We start from the raw sequence: 10196 nt of genomic DNA on the forward strand, positions 1-10196 counted from the left end.
ACGCTGTGTTTTCACCCATGAAATATTGAAGGAAATAACTCCCAGGAGTACCATGAAAATGAAATGAAAGGGGGCAAAGAGATGTGAACACACTTTGTAAACTTAAACGCAGAACACTGAAACCCGAGGCGTGCCATTGCTATTGATTGCATAGACAGACTAGGTGGATACGGTTTCTAACCAGTAAGCTCTTCACAAGAGAAAAGCCATAGAAGAGAAGCCTGAGGTCTGAGTGGACCCAAATTCCTCAGGCCTTGAAACCGGGACGAGTGGCTGAGAGCTGCCCTAAAACTGGCTCCTGGCAATCAGTTGGGCTCCTCCTCCTGGCCCTCCAAGGGTCAGCTACTCCTTCCAGAGACCCACAGGATGGGGCTGCGGCGGGGTTCGGGTGCCTGGTTCCTCCTCCCCAGGGATGACCTGGAGGAGGAAAAAGAACCTGTGCCCCAAACAATAAAATGGGGGTAACGGCATCACCTTCTCAGATATCCCACAGATCACCGTGGTACACAGGGACTCCTACACCCTTGACCAAAGGTGACCAAAGGTGTCCTTGGGGTTGACTTGGAGGGAGACAAAGTGGCATTTCTAAAAGGCTCTCTCGTTCCCTCAGTCGGTCTCAAACAGTCCATCTTGATGAACCCATTCAGTGTTTCCCAAACTTCCATCACCCAGCAGCATTTTTTGATTCGTCTGTTTAGGAAGTGTACTACTGTTTACTTAATTTCTTCAAATAGATATGCCCTTTCTTAGAGGTGCATACATCTAATTCAAAAGGAATACACCACAGTATACTATAGTAAATGGAAAATCAGCCTCTCTTACCATAAATAGAAGGTTCTAGTAAAAGCAAAAATAGCAAAACAAAATTGCCATTAAAGTCTAGACGTAGATTCCTTCGCCAGCTGGAGGCTCTGAGCCCCCGGCTTGCTTTGTTAAAAAGTGAGGTTCTCACTTCTCAAGACACCAGCGCTAGGGCTGAGACCTTGCCCTGGACGGTTTGAGGGCAGCGAGAGGGGCTTAAAAAGAGTGTTTCCGCTAAGGGCCTGGGAAGTGGAAGGCCATGCCGCTCTCCCGGGGGACCGGGCTGGCGCGGTCCGGGTCGAGACTGGGCGGAGTCTGGCCCTCGAGCAAGCTCCCTCTGGTCTCCGCAGTGCCCGGAAGCGCCCCATCCCCTACTACCGGCCCAGCCCGTCTTCATCCAGCAGCCTCAGCAGCACCTCCTCCTGGTACAGCGGCAGCAGCGGCCGCTCTGCCAGCCGCAGCTATTCCCGCAGCCGCAGCCGGAGCCGCAGCCGCAGCCGCAGCCGCAGCCGGAGCCGCAGCCGCAGCCGGAGCCGCAGCCGCAGCCGCAGCCGCAGCCGGAGCCGCACCCGGAGCAGGACCCGCACTAGCAGCAGCTCGGGCTCCCGCAGCCCCAGCCTGGGCTCCCGGAGCCGGAGCCGGAGCTACAGCTCAGCAGACAGCTACTCCAGCACGAGGCGCTAAATGAGGGCCCTCCCTTGAGCCGGCTGCCTGGGGGGTGGGGGGCCCTTTCCCTCTGCCGGCCTCCCCCGCTCCCTGCCCACCCTGCCTTCTCCTTGGTGACAGACATTGAGGGCTCCTGGACCCTGTCCTTCCTGCTCTCCGGGGGGGTAGGAAACGAAAGTACAGGGGCTTCGGTCTCTATGTCAAGCTGCTAGGAGCCTCCACCAGCACCACCCTGGGGCTCAACACAGGCCTGGTCATATGGAGAGAACCATCCTCTGTTGGCACAAAAACCCTCCAGGTCTTGTAAGAAGCGATGGGTTCGTGACTCAACAGTTTGGGCCTGGCCAGGAAAAACAGAGTTTTGCTAACCCACTGCTCACAGGATGCATATGGGAGGCTAGGAGTCGTTTGTCCCACCTGCCCTCATTCTCCTCTCATCCCGTCATGTGTGGACCCTCACGGGGTGGGAGGGGATGAGAGGAAACCAAGAGCAGTGAGGCCCAGGAGAGGGTGTCGCGCCTTTCACCTCCCCAAACAGGCCCAAGCAAAGGCCCGGAGGATGCTTGAGGGGGATAGAAGGGGACCTATCTGAGTGGGGAATGCGGATGTTTCAGTTGGTAAGAAGTGTCAGGAGGTAGGAGATGGGTTCTCTGCCTGTGAATATAGCAGCAAAGGGCAAGGGTCATTCTGCCGCTCCCAAGATCTCAGCACAGTCAGGAAGAGCAGTCCAGTAGATTCTAGCAACGGAGAGGCCACCGCATGGCTTAGACAGCCTCTTGGCTGTTCACAGGGCCCCTGAACCTCACTGAGAAAAGACACAGTGGACAGTCAGGACAGCTTGGTGTGCAGCCCCACATCCCAAGTTTGCCTCAGCCCCCACTGGCTGGCACCAGCTTAATTCCACAGGACCATCTGCTGAACATTCCCCAGGGCCGTGGCCGGCTGCCAGTCCCCAGCGCCAGCCAGTCTGGCCTTACCCTCCAGTTGGAGTCCGCCTGCCCCCTCCCCACCTCCCAGACTGCCACACCCTGGATCCCACCCAGTGTGGCTGAACCATCTAAACCCGCCCTCAGCCTAAGCTACCCCCTTTGCCTCTCAGGAATGTTGCTGGGATGGAGCATAGTAGCTCAGGTTTTAGGGAAAGACCCAAGTCCAGAGAGTCTGGGGGGACAGGAGCTTGGGAACTCCATGGCTTCCGAGGCTTCCTGTCAGCCAGAGCCCACCTTTATTTCTGCCCTCTCCCTGTCTTCCCCCTGCCCAGGGCTGGGCAGCATGGGTAAGCTGATCTCTGACACACAAACACCACCAGCTGCTTCACCCACAGAAGGCACTGAGAACAGGGGTGTGAGGGAGAAGGTCCTTAAAATAAACTCCTGGGCACCCCCCTCACCAGCTGACCGGCCTTCCGGAGCCCTGTGGGTGAATGTCAAGTTTGCGGTGGCAACAGCGGCAGGGCAGGGCATGGAGGGAGATAGTGAGGGGGGACAGTCCGCAGCTCTGGATACTGGGGGGCGAGCTATGGGGAAGCAGGGACCAAACACTCTTCTTCCTTCACACCCCAGGGACAGCATTTGGGAAAAAAAATCCCTTTTCTTGACATCAGTGACCCGTCTCCCCGACCCCTCGTCTTTCCCAGTCCATCAGCCCGTGGGGCCAGAAACTGCCCTGCAAACTCCCGCAAGTCCTTCTTCCACCAGGAGAGCAGCGAGAGGTGCCCCAGACAGCATGGGGTGACCTGGCCTTCCCCCGATGCCCTCTGGCCCGGCCCTGGGCCCCACCCGCCAAGACTGACAGATGCCAGTGCTGTCACCACAGAAGGCCGGATGGCAGGTGCCTGGGACAGGGGCAGGTGCCCTGGGAGGGCATGTACAGCAACTGTAAATAACCCTCTTCCCTGCCCGGGAAACCAGCCTGGGCTCCAGTCTCCCATCACGGAGACAAAGTCTTCTCCGAGCCGCAGAACCTCTGGAGCCACGGACCCTCCTTAGCAGGACAGCAGTGAGAGAGGCCTGGGAGCCTCCCGTCAGACTGCCTTCAGACAACTCTAGGGGACCATTTTGCCTGGGGCTCCTAGCAAACCTATTATTTATTTTATTTATTTATGTTTATTTATTTATTTATGTGATGATCTCTCTCTCTCTCTCTCTCTCTCCCTTGGTTGCCATTAGCAGTATTCAACTATTTATTTATTTATATGGAGAGGTGTGTGTGTGTGTGTGTGTGTGTGTGTGTGTGTTGGCAGGGGGAGGGGTGCTTCTGAATTATTTTTGTGCATCTCTTTTTTTTCCCTCGTGTCTTTGTGGATGAGATCTGAGAGGCCGGATGTGGCTAGGGATGTTGGCTTTGTTCCCGCAGGTGAGACCCACAGAGCTCTAAGTCCAAACAGCCTGGAATTGGCCTGGGGAGGGGGACACCTCAGACCTAAGGTTCGTTATGTCAGTGAGGTTCAGGCTTGCTCCCCAGCTCCCTGCCCACCAGCTACCTCACTGAGGTATCAGAAAAATGAAAACATCCACAAGGCTTGTGAGCTAAAGGCCTGAAATGATACACTGGAGTCACAGCTCACATGGGGGTTGGAGTCTAAAGTTAGCATAAGCTAAGGTAAAACTTGCAGCGTCAAAATCCTCGGTGTGAGTGCTTTAGGGAGGCACCTGCTGGGAGACGGATGTACTGTATGTCGCCCACTGATGAGGCTTCTTCGTCAGTACTGCAGGAGCTGTCTTACATTTGGGGGGGCCATGGTGGTTGAACTGCTTAGCACTGGGATCAAACTTTGAGTGGACAAGGAGAAAGCAGAACAGGAATTGGGCTGAGGGAGTGGAGAGAAGATGCACATGGGGTCTCACCCTTACTCCAGCAGAGACGATAGTGGGCAGGATCACTCCCTAAGCATCTCTGAGCATCCTGGTGGGTTTCGTGTAAATTACACATCCTTCTGCTTCCATTGTAGCTAATTTCTCCCCATGCACTGAGGCTTTTCCAGGCTGCTCTCTTCCTTCTGCAGGAGGCCCACTGCTTCCTGGAGTGGTATCAACCTCCCTAGGAGAGATACACAGACCCAAGGTAGAAGCCTTTTGCTGGGATCTCCTGCTTTCCATCAGGGAAGAGCACAAAGCTATTTCAGAAATTAGAGAACGGAAAAAAAAAAAAAAAAAAAAAAGACAAGATGAAAGGAGCAGCTGGAAGTTCCCCCAAGAAGGTCATTGAGGGTCACATCAAGCCAGGATCTAGAGGCCTTTCTTTACCAGTCCTGCCCCTCCGACTGGCAGTGTCTTCCTGCTGCCTGCCAGAGAGGCCCCGCCCCCACCCTCTTTCCACAAAGTCATCATTCACTGCTTTGAAATTGCCAGATTCTCTGGTCTAGCTTTGAGTTTGGTGAGACTTTTGCAACATCCCTGGTCGTTTCCCTGGCAATGTGACTTTACCCTGCTCTATCCCAACCAAGAAGTACCTCCAGCCAGGGGAAAGTTGCAAGAAGGCTGCTTAAATGCCTCCAGGGGGAAAACCTCTGTCCCTCCCTCTTGTCCAATGTGCTTCTCTAATTACCTTTACATTTCCTTTCTTTTGCATCCAAAATTAAACAGCTTCTTGGGATGCTGGTGACCTTGCTTAACCAAAGGCCCCAGCCCCCCCCCAGCCCCCCCACACCTCCACATCCCTATTTCTCTGCCTATTTTGCCCACATTACCTTCTGCTTCCAGGGAATGAGACAAATCGGCTGAAATCTGCTGGTGGCGAGCATTCATTTTAAAAGCCAGCATTGGGGGGTGTGACTTGAGGCCCAGAAACATACAGCCCACCTGCAGCCTTTCTGGATGAATGAACCTGGACAGATCGCTTCATTCCTCTGGGCCAAAGATTCCCCCTTTTTAGGCGAGTTTTTGAGATACAATCCAGAATGTTGACCTGAGGGCTGGGAAATTGTCTAAAGACAGAGTGAGTTCACCAGGACTGAGAAGCAAAAAGGAGAACACCCTCAAACATTTTCAGGAGGTTCTCAATCATTAGAATAAAACGTATGTGAATTCCTTCAATTAAGAAAAGCTAACTCACTCAAAGCCCCCTCGAGGTCTGACCGCAGGCATTCTTGTCTCTTCCTTTCTTTGTGAAGGAAAGTCAGTCTTTCAGAAAAACAAAATTGAGATGTTTGAAAGACACAAGGGTCTCAGTCTCAGAGAGCCCCCATCATTTCATTAGCTCAGAACCGTCCTCTTTCCCAAAGGCTTTCCTTGAAGAGAGCCAACATTTGGGTACTCCTAAAGGTTCCAAAGCCCCCCCCTTTTTTTTTTAAGTCTCACTCCCATCATGTCTCCTGCTATATTCTTTTCCATGAATATTCACAATCGTCTCACAAGCATCTGTCTTGCCTTGCTTGGCTCTCCAGCTAAACCGAAAAGTTTGATTAAAAAACAAACCAGGATTCCTCAAAATGTTCCCTCCTCCATCAGCCAGCTGCATCCAGTTGAGGAACTTCTGCTTACAGTGTCATCAAGCAATGCTTTCCTGAAACCTCTTCCTTGTCATCTCTGCACGCATGAGCCAGTGGTACTGAGACTTGGCATCTCCCCTCTGTCTGTGGCTATTGTTTTGTTTTTTATATTTATTGAGGGTTTTGGGTTTTGCATTGTAAATACCATGATGGGGGCCCCCTCATCAGATCATGGCTTATTTAATAATTTATTCCCTATTTATTAAATGGTATTGAGAGAGGAGAGGGACCCCTCTTCCCCTAAATTGCTATTGGAAATCGATCCATCAATCAGCTCTGGGTGTGGCTGTCTGCAGCAGGGGCATTATCCCCCAGGTAATGAGTGCTAGAATCACCCAGCAAATTGGAATTGGCAGAAACGGAGTCTTCAGTCATACAAATTAAACTCAAATGGAACTAAAACACTGGTTATCTCCGGGAAAACCTCATTTTGATGGAAATTAATTGAGGAATAAAATGCCTGTGCACGAACCAACTTCTATTAAAAAGTCACAACTCCTTGAAAAGAGAGAGAGAGAGAGAGAGAGAGAGAGAGACAAAATTGTAATTCCTTTTCTCTGGCCAAGAAAAGATATGCCTCATCTTCTAATGAGTTGAGCCAAAGAGACTGGAACAGGATTCCTTTGTGATTCTCTGGCCCGTGTGTGTCTGTCTGGATGAAACGGAGTGGGTCTCAGGCCTCAGTGTTACCATCTGTAAAATGGGATTTGGCCGAAGTGTTCTGGGCAGGGTGGAGGGAAGGGGTTCTAACTCTGATGTCATGAGCTCCAAACTGTCAGATGTATGGTCCATATGTCTTCTGCCGACTATAGGTTGAAGGATGTCTCCCAAGGAAGGAAATAAAACACCAAGCATGGACTTCATTTGCAGGGTAAGGTTGTAGTAGCTGAGTCCCGCAGTCAAAAATGGGAGGCCTTCTAGTGCTGCCACCTTATACAACTCTTATATCCTGGGTTAAAGAAGCCCTCTCTCTTAGCTTGAACTTCTCTCCAAGCCCAGACATCCAGAGATCTCAAAGGAGAGACCAAGAAGGCTTCAGCGTTCGCTGGATTTAATCACTCACTGTTTACGTGTCAGGACATATTTTGTATGGTTGTTCTAACAAGCCAGTGACATAGGTCATGTTGCCATTTTCCAGATGAGAAAACTGAGGCCTGGGAAGGGGGAGCTGGCATGCCTAAACTCCCTGGAGCTCAGATCCACCTGGCTCCATGTCCCACTCTCTCGGTAGCTCTTTCTTGCCAGGTGCATGTTTGAGAACTCTCTGCAGGGTCTTTTCTCTCCCAAGTCTTGGCTGCTCACTCAAGCAGCCATTGGCCAAGGACCTAGCAGTATCCACTATATCAGCCCAGTAGGCTTGGTGCACCCCAAGGCCACCTCTCCACACCGGGGGCTGGAATTCTCATCCGGAAGACCCCAAACAAGGGGACCCGGTACCAGCCCGGCTCGGCCTGAGAAGCCAGCCTCTGCCTGGGACATCCACATCAGAGGGAGGAAGCTCCTGTGTCCTCCAGCATCCTGGGACCCTGTCCTCCACCTAGTGATACCGTGGCCATGGCTTGTTTGATTTCTGGTGTCCACAGCTAAGCATAACCTTTCCGGGGTTTCTGATTTTTCAGCCTGTACGAAACATGTCTCTGTTATAATAAAAGGTTCCATGGTATGGTGTTCTCATATGTGGCCCAGCATCCTCTGTCTATGGGGGGTGCCCAGAAGCAGAGAGGGAGGTAGGGTGGCAGAGAGACGGGGACAGAGAACATCTAAGCAGTACCTGCTGCATGCACACATTGTCACGTTGCTCAACACATTTCTTTAATCTTCAAAACAAACCTGTAGGCACTGTGTTGCCCTAAGCATTTTACATGCAGTATCTTAGTCATCGCAACCCTATGAGGTAGGCATTAGAGTCTCCTTCCTACAAAGAAGGAGACTGAGGCCCCAGAAAAGCAAAGTCACTTGCCCAAGGCCACAGATTCAATGATAGGATCCAGGCAGGCCGACCCCAGATCCCAGACTGTTCACTGCTCTGCCCCACAAGACTTCAGCTCATGCAAAGCGTCATCAGTTCTCTTCGGTAGAAGCATTTTTCTCCCATGCATTAATGGTCAGGAGGAAGTTCAGTGCAGGGCACAGATTTGGGGCCCCAAAGATCTGGATTCTAATATAGACCCTGCCGTTACTAGCTGTGTGGCACTGAACAAGGACGACACCCTGTTGGGACTTGGTTTGCTCATCTATGAAATGGAAACGACAGTAGCTCCCTCCCTGGGCTGCTGTGGGAATTAAATGGATGGCGGCTCTAAAAAATCATGTGTGTGGGAAGTGCTCAGTGAATGTTAGTGAGCGTGACTACCATTCCCTAAACCTAGACTGAGCCGTGGGAGTGGGGCTCGTGGCGACAGCCATAAGTGGCCAACTGGGAACAGTGGGGTTCCTGCAAGGCCCTGTGGAGGCCTCCAGAAATGTTCTCGGTGTCCGACTTTGGAGCTTCCTGCCGTAGAGAACAGAGGCTGAAAACACCCATGGGGACAGGCAGGTGAGGGAAGGCGGCAGGGTTAGGACTGTGGGGACCCGGGGAATCCAGGACACCATTGCCAGATCGCTAGCTCAGCTCAGGATTGCCAGATCTCCCCATTTCTCAACAGAATGTGAATTTTTATTTTTCATTATTTTTTAAAATTTTTAGTGTTTATTTATTTTTGAGAGAGAGAGAGGGAAAGAGAGAACGAGTGGGGGCAGGGCAGAGAGAGAGGGAGACACAGAATCCAAAGCAAGCTCCAGGCTCCAAGCTGGCAGCGCAGAGCCCGACGTGGGGCTCGAACTCACAAACCCTGAGATCATGACCTGAGCCGAAGTCGGACGATTAACTGACTGAGCCACCCAGGTGACCCGAGAATGTGAATTTTTAGACAAAATTTCCTGATTTTCAAAACGTGCGTTAACTCAATCTTTCTTCAAACAATTTGCAAAGGCAAAAAAAAAAAAAAAGTTATGCAAACACACATATGGATAATGTGTATCATCCCAGAGGCCAGACAGGTCCCCCGTCCTCAGGAATACAGCCCCTTGTCTAGCAGAATGTCTACACCCGACTAGGGTATCAGCTGGGGGAGAAAGAGCAAACAAAATGTTACCTACTGTCACCTCCCCTTGTAGCTTGCCCCTCTAGAAATCTCCCTTGAAGATCAACTGGTGGGATTAACCTCTCTGGGGTACATCCATTGCTCTCTGCCACAACCGCCATGACACCACCACACACACATGGATTTCTCTCTTCCCAAACAGGCTGTTGTAAGGCAGCAACCAGAGTCCCCTTATGAGGCTTCACTGATAAATAATAGTGGTAATAATAATAGTTACCTTTTATGGATCGATGATCATGCACGCACCAAACCTTATCAGGCATTACCTTCCTTAATTGTCATAACAACCCTGTTTAGCCCCATTTGACAGATAAGAAAGTTGAGAGTCACAGAGGGAGTGCCACGGAGCCGGTGGGTATTTGAACCTCGGTCTGTGGATGCCAGGAGCGTTTCTGCTGCACCTCTTTACCCCTGAAGGCAGGAGCCCCATAACTCAGATCTAGCCCTCCGTAAGGGCCCCTGATGACTTTTTCTGGAAAATGTGTCTGCCGGGAAGCTGTCCCTGTGATGCCAGTCATCCCTCAGTGACTCACGGAAGAGGCCCTCACCTTTCTGTGTCCTGCTCTGGCTCCTGGTTGCAGGAATCAGGTGTTCTTCTGGCTAGGCTATTGGTCTGAAGAGGCACCCCTCCCCCTCCCAGCCTCCACCGTCCTGGCTGCTAGAGAGGGAGAGCAGCTTCTGGAGATGGCTCTCTTTCAGGCCAGATTAGCAGCTGCCCAGGGGTGCAGCTGAGGTAGCATGCAGCCAGCACCCTTAGCGTCTGCAGTCCCAGGGACACACACAGCCCCTCCTCATGAAGGCCGTGAGACAAACAGGGGTTCTGGAGGACATCAGAAGATCCAACTTCCCAAGAGGCAGGGGCCAAGGAGTCTTGTGACCTAAGCAAATCAAGCCCCTCTCTGAGTGCTATAGTTATTTCACCTGAAGAAATTGGGTCAGGCCAGTGGTTCTTAATGCTGGCTACACATCAGAATGAGCTGTGAACTTTACAAAGCCACCCACACTTGAGTCCCACCCACCCCCAATAAGAAGAATCGCTTGGGGCGCCTGGGTGGCTCAGTCTGTTAAGCATCCGGCTTCGGCTCAGGTCATGATCT

General features: G+C 51.9%; 1 protein-coding gene across 1 annotated transcript in view; it reads left to right on the top strand.

The window, feature by feature from the left end:
- SRRM4 (serine/arginine repetitive matrix 4) overlaps positions 1-3561 on the top strand; it is a 151521-nt gene extending 147960 nt beyond the window's left edge. The window contains exon 13 of the mRNA XM_043557725.1: positions 1152-3561. Within this exon, the coding sequence (XP_043413660.1) occupies positions 1152-1485 (334 nt within the window). The 3' untranslated portion in view covers positions 1486-3561. The remainder of the gene's footprint in view (positions 1-1151) is intronic.
- Positions 3562-10196: the final 6635 nt, after the last annotated feature.

The sequence above is a fragment of the Prionailurus bengalensis genome, chromosome D3 (assembly GCF_016509475.1).
Source record: "Prionailurus bengalensis isolate Pbe53 chromosome D3, Fcat_Pben_1.1_paternal_pri, whole genome shotgun sequence".
NCBI lineage: Eukaryota > Metazoa > Chordata > Mammalia > Carnivora > Felidae > Prionailurus > Prionailurus bengalensis.